Genomic DNA, 16,674 nt, shown 5'->3' with positions numbered 1-16,674 from the left:
GTCCATGCTCCCACGTGCGGAGCCTTGGGCAGCGGCGTCGCCATCACTCGATCGCGCACGACTGCCGCGATTCCTTCTCGCTCCATGGCGGAGCCGTCGGTGCCCAGCAACAGCTCTTCAACGACACCTTGGAGCCTAGGCATGTCGTCTGCTGCTGTTGTCGGGCCTGAAGCCATCCCGGACGAGCCCCCACTTGTTACGCGCTAACCCTAAATCACGCACCACACACCGCTACGTCTTGCCACTCCTCCCAACCAGCTGAACTCCCCCTTCCCCACACACGCAACCCCCACCACTCCAGTCCCCATGATGATGATGACGCCGTCACGTAGCGCCCTCTCTCGGCCAAGTCCCGATGATGATGACGCCGTCACGTAACGCCCTCTCTCGGCCGCCATCGTCCGCTGCTGTTGTCGGGCCTGAAGCCATCCCGGACGAGCCCCCACTTGTTACGCGCTAACCCTAAATCACGAACCACGCACCGCTACGTCTTACCGCTCCTCCCAACCAGCCGAACTCCCCCTTCCCCACACACGCAACCCCCACCACTCCAGTCCCCATGATGATGATGACACCGTCACGTAGTGCCCTCTCTCAGCCAAGTCCCGATGATGATGACGCCGTCACGTTACGCCCTCTCTCGGCCGCCCTCACAGAAGGAGCATGGTTCCTTAGTTGTTTTTCTGCACAGACAAAACACTGACCTATCTCAGTACATCATACTTCGCTTATCACTTTGCAAAACTGCGACGGGTGCCTCTTTGGGTCAGTGACCTCTCACAGGGATGCCAAGTGTTGGAAATTCTGCCATAGAATTGTTTGTAGGTTGTTACGATTCATAGCTGCATTAGCATGACTACAGTCAAATATTGTTATAGCAAACCTCCGATTAACGACTTTTTTCAAATATTCCCCTCCAAATGTTCATTAGTTTAATGTAAAAGTATTTAACTACTACAAATTTCAAAATACCAAACGTTTCAGAATAGTGTATCGAATTTTATCCCCCCTAAATCTTCACAACACTTCAAAACATTGAATAGCGATTTTAAAAAGTTACTCGTGGCTGTGAAAATAATGCCCAGCTGCGTACCAACAACTATCATCATCATCATAACGCCTGAATATTTTTTTATGTGCTCGCCCTAATAAAATGTGCGGTAGCCCTATTTTTTCGCGTCAGGCATGGACACCAGGCTTTGCCCCATTAGCCCCACTATGTTTGTTTTCGTTGGGCAGCTCTACCTACGCGCTTGTACATTGATGTTTTCTAGCCTCTTGATTGGTAATTGAACGTTCGAGATGAGCTCTGGAACTGCACAAAAAACGGGCTATGATAGTGAGAAATGCGACGTGTGTATGGATTGAAGGTGCCGATGAGTACCTGTGCATAGAGCTTCACTAACGCTCGTACATTACGCATAGTGTGATGACTAACAATGCACATGAGCCTAGCTGATGACCTATAAGATCTATACTATTTGTCGTGATAAGGAAGCGGTGACGAGAGTAAAAAAGACGTCAAAACAGCGCGCACAAACCAACATGAAAAATCGGCATTTAATGCTGATGCTTCTGATGCTTCGCAGTGCGTTAGAAGGATGCGCAGTCTAGCTGCCATCAAGATAGATTGCACTCTTTCTCAAATAAACGTGCACTGGTTCTGTAATATACCGTGACTGTTTTTTTTTGGGCTTATTAGAGCATAACGAGGTTGCGAATGTGTATGCATCACAGGTAGTAATTAATGTTGTTACATTTACGATTATTGCTCATATTTTGTATACTTTCACTACAACGACTTTTCAAAATAACAAATGATTTTTAGCAGTGTCTTGAGATTACCTGTATCAAGATTTCACTATACTCAGTTCTGTTTGATGGGCCCAATCGAAAGCAGTTGCAGTGGTCTGGTAGAATTTAATAAAGGTATGCATTTTCTTTCACTATTCTCATGTGCTTGCATTCTCCAATTTTGTCATGCTTACTGTTCCGTTTGGCTGCTCCCCTCTGCAGATTCTGTAGGCTCAGACAAGGAAGAAGGGGGCTCTCTCCAAGGGCCCACAACACCCATGGCAGAGACTCCAGTGGGTGGGGGTGTGGGTTCCCAGCCTGGTGGTGGAGCCTCAGGTGTCGGTGGGGCTCCAGGGAGTGGTGTGCGGAGTCCCAACTGGCCACTGCGGCACCTGCAGTACACCACACACTTTCCTCTGCCTCAGGAGGAAGGAGGCCTCTGGTCTCATGACTGCAACCAAAGGCACATTCTGCTCTATGGTGTGGGAAAGATTCGTGATGAGGCACGGCATGCTCTCAAGAAGGTCACTAAAGAAATACAGAAGCTGTTTGCCAAGAAAGCATCGATGGACATCGCTGACGGGGGAAAGGTGAATTCCACGCAGTGTTTTGAAATTCTTACTTTCCAAGGGTGAAAGTTAGGTCTAATAGTCAATGAATGGCTCAGTAAACATCACCAGAAAACTGAACACATGTGCTAGGATGACACAGAACAAGTCTCGTGGCCAAGACTGATTTCTTCCTTTCCTTTTCACCCTGTCATCTATGCTGTTCATCATACCTGCTTTTTCCGAAATTTTGGGCTGATTGTTATCCGGTTTATTCATGAACAAAAATGCTTTGTGTGAAGATTTAATTTGAGAGAAACCGCTGGCCCGGAGTACTTATTCACAGCGAAATTTCAACACAACAAATTTAAGAAATTGTAGCAAATAGTTCAGTTTTCGGAACGTTTGCTGTAATGAAACCTGTAAGGCTAGGCATGACTGGATTCCAGTGACCTAGACTTGCCACTTTTGTAATGTCACATGTTTCAATGTAGGTCTGCTTATACATTTCATATATAGCAACAACTTTAATTTCTTTTATGTGCAACAGTTTGAATTACACTGTGCTTTCTTCTTTCATTTAGGTCAAACGACACGCTCGTGAAGGTTTCAACTTTGAGGCAGTCACGGCAAGATTCCAGTCCCTTTCGTATTTTGACCAACATGTGGTTGCCCAAACATGCGCTGCGTCAGTGGTGGAAATGTTGGCCGGCTTTGCTGCAGGGTCCTTGAATCACCTGCCCCTTGTCGACTACATTGCCTTTCTCTTCGACCTTATGGAGCTGTCGTTCAACATTCACGGCTTGATCAAGTTTGGCCTTCAGGTGAATATGTCCTCTCTTTGCATCTAGCCATTCACATTATGCCTTTTGATTTTCACTGTATTTAGTCATTATGCTTGGTTTGCACACCATGGCCTACTCAACTTTAGGACGATACTGTTTTAGGCCAGTTGGTAAGACTCTTAGCTTTGTGACCTATCCAAATTCTCAGTTGATCTTGTCCTAAGCAAGGAATGCTGCTTGTTGCCAATGTGAGTTATTTTGGTGGCGAGGAAGCACACATGAGAGCTGAAGTAATTGAAAATAAAATAAAAGCTTATATTTGTCATTAAGATTTAATACAAACCAATCCCGCTATAACGAATTCCATTACAACGAAATTTCCACTGCAACGAATGATTTTCGATTCCCCGTCAGCTGCCCGTAGAAAACAAGTTTAAAAATGTCTTGTCACAACGAATACTTTTTCTTGATATTTCTGCTTTAACAAAATTTTCGCGAGTACTACCTCATCAGAAAAAGGAACTTGCCTTGGATTGCCGCGAAATGCCCGTACCAACTCGGCCATTTTTCAACGACTTGTGACATCCAGAACGCACGCCTGTATCGAAATAACCGTGTATTCATCGGATACATGCGTTCTGCCACCACACACACATCCCGCTAAATTTATATCATAGATGCTCGGCGGCAGCTCGCCCATTCACTATGATGCTGCTGGTGGATTTGACGTACGTGCGGGCCGTGACAGAATTGTGATCTCCAAAAATCCCAGCCAGATGTTTTTGACGTTGCACTATAAATCAAACTACCACTCGTCGTCACTAGCCCTGTGATCGTGAATGACAACCACGCGTCATGAAGGCGCACACGCGAGCAGCACGCACCTGTAGTTCTAGTGTAACTGCATTCTGCCGCAACCCCTGCGAACACAAATATAGTCGTGTCGAATGCGATCATTGGCGGTCACGAAAGTACGCATGCAATCTACGCACACCGACTCAATCCAATATTTCTTGCCGTAACTATTTGAACAAAGGTCGCAACGACGCAGTTCTTAAGTGATGTGCATGGCTATTGCAGTGCACACAAATTGATAACCGAACTAGTGTGCCGCAACCGCTGCAGGAAACCGCGGTTGCTATCGTCTTGTTCATTGATAGCAAATACGATACGAATGCGTGCAGCTTACACAGCGGTAGATTAAAAGCATCTGTATATTACAAACAAAACAAAATCCACCTACACATCTGATTTTTTTTTGTTACCTACGCTCTACTTTTTTTATCTTCCCCTTATGGAACTCGATGGGTTCGCATTCGGACTTCATTTTCCTGCAGCTGCACAGAGGTACCAACTGTTTCTTGCCCTCTACCACACCCAGACTTAGGGGCTTCACTTTTTCTGAAAACATTGGCCTGGCAAACTGGCTTTAAAAGCTGCCCGCAACATCCTCTGCTATGGACGGCACTCTCCTGTTCTTCCACTCTCCTCTTCGCCCCTGTACTTTCCTCTCCCCATTCCACTATATACGCTGGTACGTGCTCCCATTTGGGGTAGCAAAAAATAGCATCTTTTCTTCTCTTTTTACGCCTGCAACCACTCGTGCCATGTCAGCATGATGGCGTAAGGTGGTTGGCGCGACCCATTTCTCAGCTGATGGTGATTGTTTTGGAAGTTTGTCAAACAAGAGAACTAGTTTACACCGGATACAGTTCCAAAAGGTCAATTTTGCCCATTAACATAAATGATGTTGTGAAACTGCGTTCTAAAGCAAAATTTGTGGGTAAATAGTGTTCACATAGCCAACAATATTGAACATAAGCAATTATAGGCACTTACAGGAATTTAGGCACAAACACAAAAAATAGGCATTTATAGGCATATAAAAACACTGTAAAAGCTATCCTTAGCCTCTAAATCATGCTCAGTGGCACGATAGGCACGATAGGAATGCACGCAACAAAATAAGCATTCGTCTAAAATCCGGTCTCTAGTGATAACTGAGGTAGCCTGCATTCAGGGTTTGACTTAGATGATTTCCTTCTGCTATATGTTGTATCAAACAAATTATTCCTCTATTTTCTGTCTCATTTCAGTTGCTGAAAGAACTCGTTGAAGTTGAGAACCAGCTTGCTCAGAAGGGCTCTACTCTTAGTGGATCATATGCAACATCTCTAGGCTTGTACATTGTAGGCCTATTTTATAGGTATCATTGTTGCCTGCTTGTCTGTCAAGATTACACTCTACAAGCTTGTGAAAGGTAAGTTCATCTGCATAATTTGTTGAGGGGATTTCACTCTAGCTTTTGTGCTGATTTTAACCAAAGCACTGATCTGCACTGCTCACATATTAAAAGCCTTCCTTCCCAACTACGCAGTGGCTATATAGCTTCTCAAAAATTTACTTTCATTGCATTGGGTTTTTTTGAGCAATGTTCTAACAGTTCTGTTTATTCGTGCTTTGATATCGGTAGCTCTCAGTACATAGTTATTTTTTCTATTTGGCACAATCTTAAAAGACAATGTGCTAATACAGCCGAACTCCTTTATAAGAGACACTGATATAAGGGACAAATGGGTATAAGAGACACCAGTGTGCCTACAGTAAAATACAGGTTGATAAGAAAATGCATACGAAGTACCCTGCTTATAAGAGACATCTCGTATAAGAGACCCGGAGCATGCCTCTTATAAAGGGGTCTGACTATACTACTACCTATCTTGCCTTGAAGACCATAGATGATGTGGCAGCACCTGCTCTTGTGCTACTCTGCTTAGCTGCAGGACTTGTGTGCATGAGTTCTTGGCCCAATTTTAAGAATACGTGCACATAATATCATCATTAGTGAAAACAATATGTTAGTTTAACTTGAAAAGCAAGCATCTGGAGAAAATGTCTCTGTAGTATAGATTGTTGAAAAGGTGACATTGGCTTCAGACCGTCGAGTGGGCATCACTGTTATATTGTATGTGTGTGTGCTTTTTTGCGCTTGAAAGTCATACTTTGATGTAAACAGTTGCCAGAGGTCATAGTAAAGCTTTGTTGAACTATATGCTACTTAGCCTGGTGGCACATTTTGCAGCTGTAGAAAAAAGTTGAAGCAATTGAGGTTATGAGGTTTGACACATGCCCTATCCTACCAGCAAACCAATGATCCAACGATCGCTGGCTAGCACAGCCCATTGAAAGGCCTCTGTGTGCAGAAAGAAGACCAAACTTCTTTGATGGAGCTTGCCTGAATGAATGCACGCTCGTTTCCTTTCCTTCTCGCCTTGCTTGTTGCTACTGCTGGACAGGCAGAGGTATATAGGAGTGCCAGTGGCTGCATTGTGTATGCCCTATCTGTGAGACTAGGCGTTCTGACCTGCTTTCTTGCCCCAATAGTTTGTGTGTTCATAACGCTGATGATTGATTGAAAAGCTATTCATATAAGACGAAACCTTATTATATCCTACATAATGTAGGTCAGGGACATTGCTAAAGCTTGTGTTATCATAAAATTCAGATTAACTATGTCCATATCATAGAGATTTCACTGTATACTTTGGTTTAAAAAAGTAGTGGGCAGTTTCGAAAGTTTTTTTTGAAAAAAAGTCTTCTGAATAAAACTGGGCTTACAAACTACATGCACAGGAACAATATAGGGCTTGGGAAGCAGCACTTCCTACTGATAACGTAACTTTAAGTTGCTGTGTTATGTAAATTCTTTAGCTGTGTTATGTGAATTTTATCCTGCAGTTTGTGCAAGTTAGTGAAGAATGTTGCCAACCCTGCGGAATGCAGTTCTGCAGAACGCTGCATACTGTGCTACCTGCATGACCTGTACTCTTCATGTTCCTACCTCAAGGTGAGCACCAGTGTGTGTACAGTCAAAGCCGGATGTATGAAATTACTTGCTACATCATACAGTTGTGACGTACTCTTAGAAATCTCATGTGAAAGTACAGTATCACACTACACATGTATTGTATATCAAACAGCAATTCACATCTTTATTTGACATATTGACTGCTGTGCTGCAGTGCGCCGCTGCAATTATGCTGCTTACACTTTTTAGTGATCACTTCTTGCATCCTTACTTCAAATATATTCCAGTGCTCATTTCTTTCCCCATCAAAAGCAGTGGTGGAATATTCCAGTAAGAATGTATAACCTACTAGCCTTGCTATGTGTTTTGTCGAAGGACATTTAAGCCACCCAGAGGTCGAAATTGAGTTCCATTACAGCTGTGCCAAATCTACAGTGAACACATAGCCATGACAGTTTTTCAGGAGTTGCATGTTTTTTGATGACACACAAAAAAAAAGACGTCCTCTCTCGTTTCAATATGTCCCGCCGCGGTGGTCTAGTTGCTAAGGCACTCTGCTGCTGACTCGCTGGTCGTGGGATCGAATCTCAGCTGCGGTGGCTGCATTTTCGGTGGAGACTAAAATGCTATAGGCCCGTGTGCTCAGATTAGGGTGCACGTTAAAGAACCTCAGATGGTCAAAATTTTTGGAGTCCTCCACTATGGCGGCTCTCATAATCATATGATGGTTTGGGGCATTAAACCCCACATATCTATCAATCAATCTCACTTTGCTATGTTTTGCTCGTCGGCTCGTCTCTCTTCCTGGCCGAGTTTTCTCCTCACAGTCTGAAGATGAAGAGTGACGAGCGTGCATACCTTCAAGCATGCAGACGGGTATTCTGGATGATGAACAGATGACATGTTGACCCGATGTTCACGTCACAGTGAATATTAAGGAAATGAGAATTGCCGAAAGTCACAGAAAAGAGAAGGGATCGTTTCTTAGATTTTGTGGGGCACCTGTGACTTGTAGTGCTGCCGTATTTGGCACTGTTAGTCATGAAGGCACTTTGAACTTGATGTGTGCTTGTACTTGAAATGTTGAAAAATATCCTAGGCAGTTTAGGGGCCATTTAAGTGAAGTTCTTGCATCGTTGTCAATATTTATGCTGGCATAACATAACAATGTTTTGGTGGTGCTGTCAAAGTATGAATTGAATGTGAAAAGCAATGCAGTAGATGTAAAAATTAAGAGGTGCATGTTTCATAATTTAGATGGCTTATACAGGATTTCATTTGCATCACTTATGCATCACTTAAATGGATTAGTGTTAAAAAGCTTCACTGCAGCATGGCAATGCAATGCAGTGAATACTAGTAGAGACACTGATTACACCACAATGACTCAAGCTGTGGCAGTCTGTTAAGAAGAGGATTGTCATGCTGCTTCAAAAATAAAAAATGCTTCCTGTTTCAATAGATGCACTCTGTAAGAAGACACGAATGACAAATGAGTAAACTTTTATGCCTTTAATGTAATCTTGGAAGACCAAATAAGTAGATTTCTGCTTTTGACATCTCAAGAGGCTGTACAAGATTTAATGAGTTTTTAGACAGATATTTAAAGCATCAATTATTGATGCATCAATGTTTTTCACAATTTCCTTTGAGTTGAAAGTATTAGGTTAAATTGTATCCCTTTTTTTCCACATATAATTGAACTGAGACATTGTGGTGTTTCCTGTTTTCATTGCAGTCCAAGCATTCTGAAATTTTTGGCTCTTTCTACTCAAAAGTCAAGCAAACATTGTATGCCCCTCAGACGCCATCTTCTCTCAACCTTCGTTGGGACAGTTCATACATGATTGAATGTGTAAATAACCCCAGGTAAGCACTGTTCATGTCAACTGCCATGTGTTCTTTAATAAAATACCGTTGCTCCCCGATTTGGACCAGTAAACTGTCAGTTGTTATCAGATTTCAGTGTTATGCTTGTGTGTATGGCCATTTTCTTCTCCTGAGCCTGCTTTTTTTATAGTTATGTGCATGAAAAGTTTGATTGGTAGTGTGGATTTGATGCCTCAAGTGAACACTGAAGTAATGAGGTATGCTGTAGTAGAGAGTCCCTGAATTTTTGTCGCTGAGATTCATGCCTTAACAAATAAAGCTGTGTTCTTGTGCACTGGAAAAGGGATGGGGAGAGTTTTAGTGCAACTTATTATAAAAGCATCAAGTTTAGAAATTGGTGTTCTAGAGAGAGACATTCCAACTATTGCCATTATTCAGGCTAGATTTTATAAAAATGTTAAGAAAGAGACCTAGCAAGTTCAAATTGCTTTAGGTATCTAGAGATGAAGCTCAATGAAGTGATGACCGTGCTCAAATTATTTCTTTAAATTGGGCACTTCTCTAAATTGAGAAAGAGATTTTTCATCCCTTCGAAAACTAAACTTATAATGTAGCCACACTCGATAGCTACTGTGATATTTTGTTAGTCATTGACACGGTGATATTCAAGGACTGGGTAGAGGGGGGATGAAGGAATGCTGGCACTGGGCAAGCAGGCAGAGCAGCGAAGTTGCAAGCAGAAAGTTTGTGCCATCTCTCGCATATAAACCATTAAATAACGATAGCAACCATCATGTTATCATGGGAGCGTTTACAGGGACAACATAACACCCTATTGCCATTTGGTACCTAAAAGTGCTACTGACTGTTTACCTAAGTTTGTTTTTCTGTGCATGGACGCTACGTACCGAATAGAACCGAAGCGGCAAGATGTTTTGACGGGATAACATTGCAGTTTACGCCTGAAAAAGCAACAACTAGAACCTGTCTTCGTCAAAATTAGAAATAAATTGCTTAATTTTACTCATGTATTTCTGGGAAAGCTATTGAATAAAGTTGAGGGCCATAATATCACTGTTAGGAGTGCTATTATGGGGAATTTATAAAATTGGGTTTCATTAGATTGAGTTTTAACTGTACATTTTAGGCCAGAGCCTGTGCTGAGGATGCTTCTGTTGTGGACGAGTGTTTTGTGATTGATTCCAAATCGGGGCAGTATCTATACTGACCCTGATAGTAAGCCTTGATAGTTCATCGAAAGCAGAAGTACTATGATTTCTGTAGAGTACCTGAATCAGAACTTAATTATTCTTTTTTTTTTTTTTTGCTCTTTGCTTCCAGGGTTAGGGTTGATCCCCAACAAATCAAACAGCTCAGTGAAAATCCTGCATTTAGGTACAGCTTTGTTTGCAATGCTGTTCAGAGCATATCTGTGGCACAAGACGCAGACAGGTACGAATTTTTTCTGAATACCGCGCTGTCAGCTGGACATTCTTCAAGATGGGGAAGCCTACAGCTACATTAAAAATGTTACTCTTTTCTGCTGCAATTTAAGCTGTACTGTGCATTATTTGGTTTTGCTTCACTCAACTGGAAAAAACGAGATGTCACGTTTAACATGACCGTGCTGTCTGGTTGAACATGACAGCACAATGTCGTGTCTGTAAATTTTATGTCTCATAACCAAATAAACATTGAATAAAATTTTTTCCAAGTCTTTCAATACACCACTTTGTACTCCTGTACCTAGGCTTACTGTCAGTCATGGCTCCTGTACATGTCTTTATCTTACAATATGTAGCAGTATACACACGTAGACCAATTCTTGGCTGTGTTGAGCGTTGAAGTGTTAGCCGATTTTACTTGTATCGATGCCCTGTCCAGACCAAAGAAAGCAGGCACACTTATTTGCAACAGCTGCTGAAGTTCTTGTGACATACTATGTATTGCGTATTTCTTCCAGGCTGAATGACATCTCTCTCCTGTGTGCTGAACTCACTGCCGGTTGTGGTCTGCTTAGCGCTGAATGGCTGGGTGTCCTCAAAGCGCTTTGCTGCTCATCTAATCATACTTGTGGCTTCATTGACGTCCTCACTCAAGTTGATGTGAGAATTATGTTACCTCTGCATCTCTGAATGTTTAGGAATACCTAGCTTCGGTGACCAGGTACTTTTAGAGGTGAAGTACCTGGTTGATTAGGTTATTGTTGTCATGAGCCTATTCTGTGTTCACTGCAGGGCATCTCCCATAGATCTCAAATTTGCGCAGCCTCGTGCGAGCTGATTTCATTTTATGCTTACAGACATCTTAATTTATTGCTCAATTTTGTCACTTTCAATGACCTTATCTATTCTATGCATTGTTAGACTCTGGTGTTAGAATGTGGCATTGTTTTGTTATGTCACTCTGACCTGATTGGCCTTTCAGTGTTTGTACAGGAAGAGTGAGGGGCCTAGCAGCCTGATTTTTCACAACGTCTGGTGGGAAGTGTGATCGCTAATTGCTCGTAGCTGCCTTGACGTTATGTGCTTTACTTAGGTCGAGGTGCGGATGATTCACTTTAGTTGTAGCCGAACCACTTACATAAATTCAAAAAGATGTTGCAGAGACCCTTGAAAGGCATCGATGTGCTACTTTCGTCATTTTAGCCAAACATTTATGTGCGTGCACTGTGCATTCTGTTTGTATTAGGAAGCATGCCAATTCAGGATCATCCAAGACTTCTTGCCAGTTTTATTCTGTTTCTAAGTTCATCAGGTGAGTTTAGCGATCCAGTAAAGAAAGAAACAATTTTTTTTAGCTCAGCTAGAAGAGTTCAGTTTTTTTTTAATATTGACCTAGAACTTTCATCCCTCATTATATCGAATGCTGTAAAAAATAGAAATTCATGCTTATGCTGTGCCTGTTGACAGCTAACCTCTCTGGAAGCATTTAATATTTTTTCGAAAATGCTCTTTCAGTGTTGACTTCTGTTGAAATTTATGAAACACGATATTTATTTATGGTGAATGGAGGTTTCTACAGTGATGATACTGTAAAAGCTCTTTATAACAAAACTAGATATAACGAAACAATGGATATAATGAAGCAATTGTAAATTTTCCTTGAAATTCCCATAGATGCCCATGTATTTAAAACTTCGTTTTAACAAAGCGAAAATTTCCCCACAGTGGATATAACAAACCATTCCTCGTCCACAATGAGCATTTACTGATTATTTTGGTATACGTCAATTCTCAAAATCTTATAGTGCGCGGTGGTTTATGTCTCGTCTGGTGCCGCTTCTTTGGTGGTTACGATGACGACAAGGACGGGCTCGAAATAGCGGCTGTAACTGAAAAAGCAGTCATCTGCATGAGGAAGATTCGGCAAAAGTCTATTGAATATTTTTCTTCGAAGTGATCTGTCAGCTGGTGGGCTGAATTAGACGGAAATAAAGTGCATTGTTTTTTTATTATTTTACTAGTTTTTGCTTTCCGACGACTATTTCAATCTCAGTGGAGGGCAGCTGTGATATTTGTTGGCGAGTACATTCTCTCTTGCTGGCTAATTGTTGGTAGAAATGAATATTGGCTGTAACAAACGAATGGCTATAATGAAGTTAATTACACTTTCCCTTCAACTTTGTTATAACGAGGTTTGACTGTACTGTATTGTGTATCATCCGTATTGCTATTGGTGTAGACTCCCATTATCATAGTAGCCCTTTGCCTAAAGCTGCTCATTAAACTCCTCAAGTAGGTGGCAGCACCTCTTGTAGTGTTTGTTGCACTTGAGTGACGAACTATGGCAATACCTGAGAAAAACCTTTTAGCATGGGCTTCATACGATTGTTCTAATGCACTGAAACTAATGTGTGCTTCTAAAGTAAGCATCCTAATTGGTTACAGCCTTACAAGGCCCTTGTAGTGTTGTCGGAGAACTTTGAGATGACAAAGAGGGGTGTTTACGTGAGGGGAACTTCAGCCGGCAAATGTGGTTCCATGCCTGCAGGTGGGCGACCTGTCCATCCATGACAACCTGGCAGTCTTCACGTGCATTCTGGTGGCAAGGCGCTGTTTCTCCCTTCAGGATTTCGTGGTGCATGTGGCCATACCGTCGCTGCTCTCTGCTAGTCCTGGTGTGCTGCTATATTGTTTTCTGTGGCTCCTTGCATTTTTGTGCGCTGAGCATTAACAGTTTATGGGTCGTAGAATGTGAGAAAAAAAAACACGGAATTTTTAAGGTTTCTGTTGCAGTAACCAGTAAAACGGTTTGTGGCTTTAATAAGCCTACTTAGTCTTTATCTTCCATATTTTAGAATAGTTGTCAGCTTAGAAATGCAGACCACTTTAGGGGCTGGTGTACCTTGCTTGAGCATTGAGAAGAACACACAAGAACCACAGGCCTAAATAGATGGTTGCTTTTTCTGAATGAAAAGCAACATCAGGCAAAACACTTTTAAGTGTCATGCAGAACTGACATTACACCTTACTGCCATGTTGGTCTACCAACTACAAAGAAATCGCCTGTTCTTCCTATCCATGGTTTCTGCTGAGATGTTTGTGCCTTGTGAGCGGTGTGTGGTTTACTTGCTCAACTTGCTTTAGATGTGCCGATTATATTCTTAAACATGCGGCTATATCCACTTGCAAATCACTTCCTGAATACAAAGCTTGCTTTCTCATATTGCTCATGTGCATGATTGGAAAGTCTAATGTACATTGGAAAGGATTCTTTATGTCATATGTTACTGATATTGGTGGGAACATAATGTTAAGAGGGCGATTCGATTTTTATATTGAAAGGTCATATTGGTTCCCCCTCCTCCCCATCTTTTTTGCCTTATTTACAAAATAGTGTTTATCACTTCAGGTTTATAATACAATAAATGTCAATCTTATTTGTGTCTGCTTGAAGATTCTCAAGGCTTGCATAAAACAGATATATCTTGTAATAATGCTGAAGTTGCTGAATCGACCCTCAGTGACTATGGTCTGATTGAGGTTCTATGTTTTGTTTTAATAATTGTACGTCAACCAATAGTTGTAAGCTACTAGGCAATGCCATAACAAACATATTAAGAACGGTGTTCCTATACTCACAGCAGGTAGCTTGCAGTTTTGTTTGGGTGACTAAGTGAGTTTTCTTTCGACGTCCTGTAATTCCTACAGCTTTTCGTACATATTTCTGCGATTAGCCAAATGTCATTACACGTCATAGCCAAGCATTGATTTTGGCAAGCAAGAACAAACTACTTCTGCTGAGAGAGTGTGGATTTCAATGAAAATGCACTTACACACAGACCTTAAAGGAAACCTAATGATGTAGCTTTAAGGCAAACTTTCGGTACTTGCAAAAAATAAATAAAATTTATCTGTGAACATCTTGTTCACAGTTGTGCATCAAGTGTAATGCTGGTATTTGTAAAAAAAAACATGGAAGAAGTCATGCTCTTTAATATCCAACACATTGCACTCTGTTATGAAAAGTTTTGCTGCACCTTTTTTTCAGTATGGATGTTGTGGTAACATGTGCTTTTGTGGTGGTGGTGTTTTGCAGTGGGTGGCGACGCCGACCAGGATGCAGAGTTGGGTGCCCGGTTGACGTGCCACTTGCTGCTGCGGCTCTTCCGCACAGTAGACTCCGCACCACCTGCGGGAAATGCCACGCCCCTTCCAAGGCCTCTCTTTCTCATTCGATCTCCATGTGATCGTCACCTCTTGTCGGCTGCTCACAGCAGCATGCGTGTCGAGCCAGTCCTTGCAGTCCTCAAGGCTATCCTGCTGCTCGGTACGAGGCTCCCCTGGCACTGCTTGTAGCACTAATTGACGTGCATACTCTGGATCAGCCAGTGGATGATATGCCCTTTGCTGCAATGTGGCATCACGTTGGATGTTGTCACAAATGGGACACCCATTCTGGAAAGCGTTGGCCGTGAATATGGCCACTTGCTTTGTCATAGGCACCTGCAATGTTTTATTGTTTGCAAACTTCTTTGTTTATATTCATATGTAGATGCATGTAAGTGTAAGTGTAACTGTCGCTGCGCTGCTGTGAGTCCTTGTAATGGAGGCAGCGGGCTCGTCAAGCTGTCGGAAAACAGCTTTTATTCGCCGCTCCTTTGTCTGTTAAGGAAATACACAAAAAGTAAAGCTGATTGATTGATTGAAATGGGGCATAGAACAAGAGCTAAACCTAACTCATTGTCATCGTAAAGGGTCGCAAATGGTACACAATAAATCACTTCACTGTGTGCACTGCTTTGCCAAAAAAGAAAAAAAAAAAGCATCAGTGGAAGTGCTGCATTTAGCTGGGTTTGTTTCATAGTATAGTTTTTAATAAATGGAAAACTTGTAGCACATGGGTGCTTCTGAGCTTCCCCACGTGATATAACATTAATCTTGGTCAGAGTCTTCCTTTGTAGCTTTATACTGAAGTGTGGCAGCTTGGGCTAGTTGGTATGGCATGACGATACTTATAGCGCGAGAACAAAACGATGACACAGAGACAAGAAGGACACAAAGCGCTCATGTCTTTCGTGTCCTTCTTGTCTCTGTGTCGTCGTTTTGTTCTCGCGCTATAACTATCGTCATTTCATACTGAAAATGAGGGGACGACAGTTCTATCCCTTTGCGAAGCCTTTTTAACGTTTATGGTGTAATTGAAGATATGGAAAAAAAAGGAGGTGATATTTTATACCCCTGAAAACTTAACACAATAAATTTTTATTGATTTATATGAAGCTGTCCGAGCTTGTGTACATTTGTGTGCTCATTTTAAATATAAAACTACTGTATTTTGATAGTAGAATGTATAGCTTTTTTATTTATTTGCCTACTGTGAGAACGTTACAAAGTAACTAAGCACATCAGAATAACTTGGAATGAGTGCAAAATGCAAGAAAACAAGAATAGATGTTCTAAGATAATTTGAACAAAAGTTGTGGTTTGTTGAATATTTGTGATGAAATTCCAGCTTGGGGGGGGGGGGGGGGATACGTACACTCATTTGTGAATGTTAAACATACCATATAAATTGTTCAAATGGTTTAAAACAACCATTTTTGTTTTCTTACATTCAGCACTCATTCTAAGTTGTTTTAAAGTGCTTGTTTACTATGTATCTCTCTCAGTTTAGGCATACTGTGGCTCCCAAAAGGCATATAAAACATTTGATATTTTTAAAACTACATATTATAGGAAAAATTATTACAAATTTGAAATCATTACATAAATATACATAAACTTGACCTCAAGTTTTATCTCCATAGGTAAAAAAAAAAATTCAGGACCCATGTCCAACCTTGATACTAGACACAGTGACACCTCTTGTGCCAGGTTCCTTTTTTTTTTATTACACAGAATTTAGGCTGATGGTCATTGTAGCAACACAATTTTTGTCTCTTCTGACCAGCATCTCTATATATTCATCAGGGCTTGCAATTACAGGGGATGCTAGCACGCCGACGTTGGAGGCCAAAGCGAAACTGGACTCGGCTCAGGGCAAAGGGGAGCCCAGCATCAATGACCTTCTTGGCCCAATAGATGACACAGACTTTGACCTCGGGGTGCCGTGAGTTCTCATCTATGTTATCAATTATGGACACCTCAGAGCACTTGCGATACTGCTGTATTTAGTGCAGGACTGGCTGTAGTCTTTTCCGGCTCTAGTTAACCCCTCCATACATCTGTACATCTTGTTACATCTGTACTGCTTGTTGTATGCATATAAGCAGAGAGGAAGCGCGTAAAGCATGCGACAAGTTTCTGCAACTCCACTCGTACTTGATGGATTCTAAAAATTTCTGAGGAAGTCAATTTGTGAGGCAATAAGCTCATTTAATAAAATCATTCAATGAGTGAATGGAAAGTGTTGCGTAGTCCATTTAAATGTTCGGATATTCAAACAGATGAGTGTTGTCACCTTC

General features: G+C 41.7%; 1 protein-coding gene across 5 annotated transcripts in view; it reads left to right on the top strand.

Moving 5' to 3' along the window:
• Positions 1-16,674, top strand: part of LOC119185973 (mediator of RNA polymerase II transcription subunit 12-like protein) — a 105,376-nt gene that overhangs the window by 31,093 nt on the left and 57,609 nt on the right. For all 5 annotated transcript variants that reach the window (XM_075892922.1, XM_075892912.1, XM_075892918.1 and 2 more), the window contains exons 17-26: positions 2,017-2,384; positions 2,927-3,166; positions 5,224-5,387; positions 6,866-6,974; positions 8,674-8,804; positions 10,107-10,217; positions 10,729-10,870; positions 12,759-12,885; positions 14,307-14,537; positions 16,196-16,319. In XM_075892922.1, coding sequence (XP_075749037.1) covers positions 2,017-2,384; positions 2,927-3,166; positions 5,224-5,387; positions 6,866-6,974; positions 8,674-8,804; positions 10,107-10,217; positions 10,729-10,870; positions 12,759-12,885; positions 14,307-14,537; positions 16,196-16,319 — 1,747 coding nt within the window. The remainder of the gene's footprint in view (positions 1-2,016; positions 2,385-2,926; positions 3,167-5,223; positions 5,388-6,865; positions 6,975-8,673; positions 8,805-10,106; positions 10,218-10,728; positions 10,871-12,758; positions 12,886-14,306; positions 14,538-16,195; positions 16,320-16,674) is intronic.

The sequence above is a fragment of the Rhipicephalus microplus genome, chromosome 1 (genome assembly GCF_043290135.1).
Source record: "Rhipicephalus microplus isolate Deutch F79 chromosome 1, USDA_Rmic, whole genome shotgun sequence".
NCBI lineage: Eukaryota > Metazoa > Arthropoda > Arachnida > Ixodida > Ixodidae > Rhipicephalus > Rhipicephalus microplus.
The sequence above is the reverse complement of the archived record's forward strand: the minus strand, read 5'-3'. Positions and strand labels throughout refer to the sequence as shown.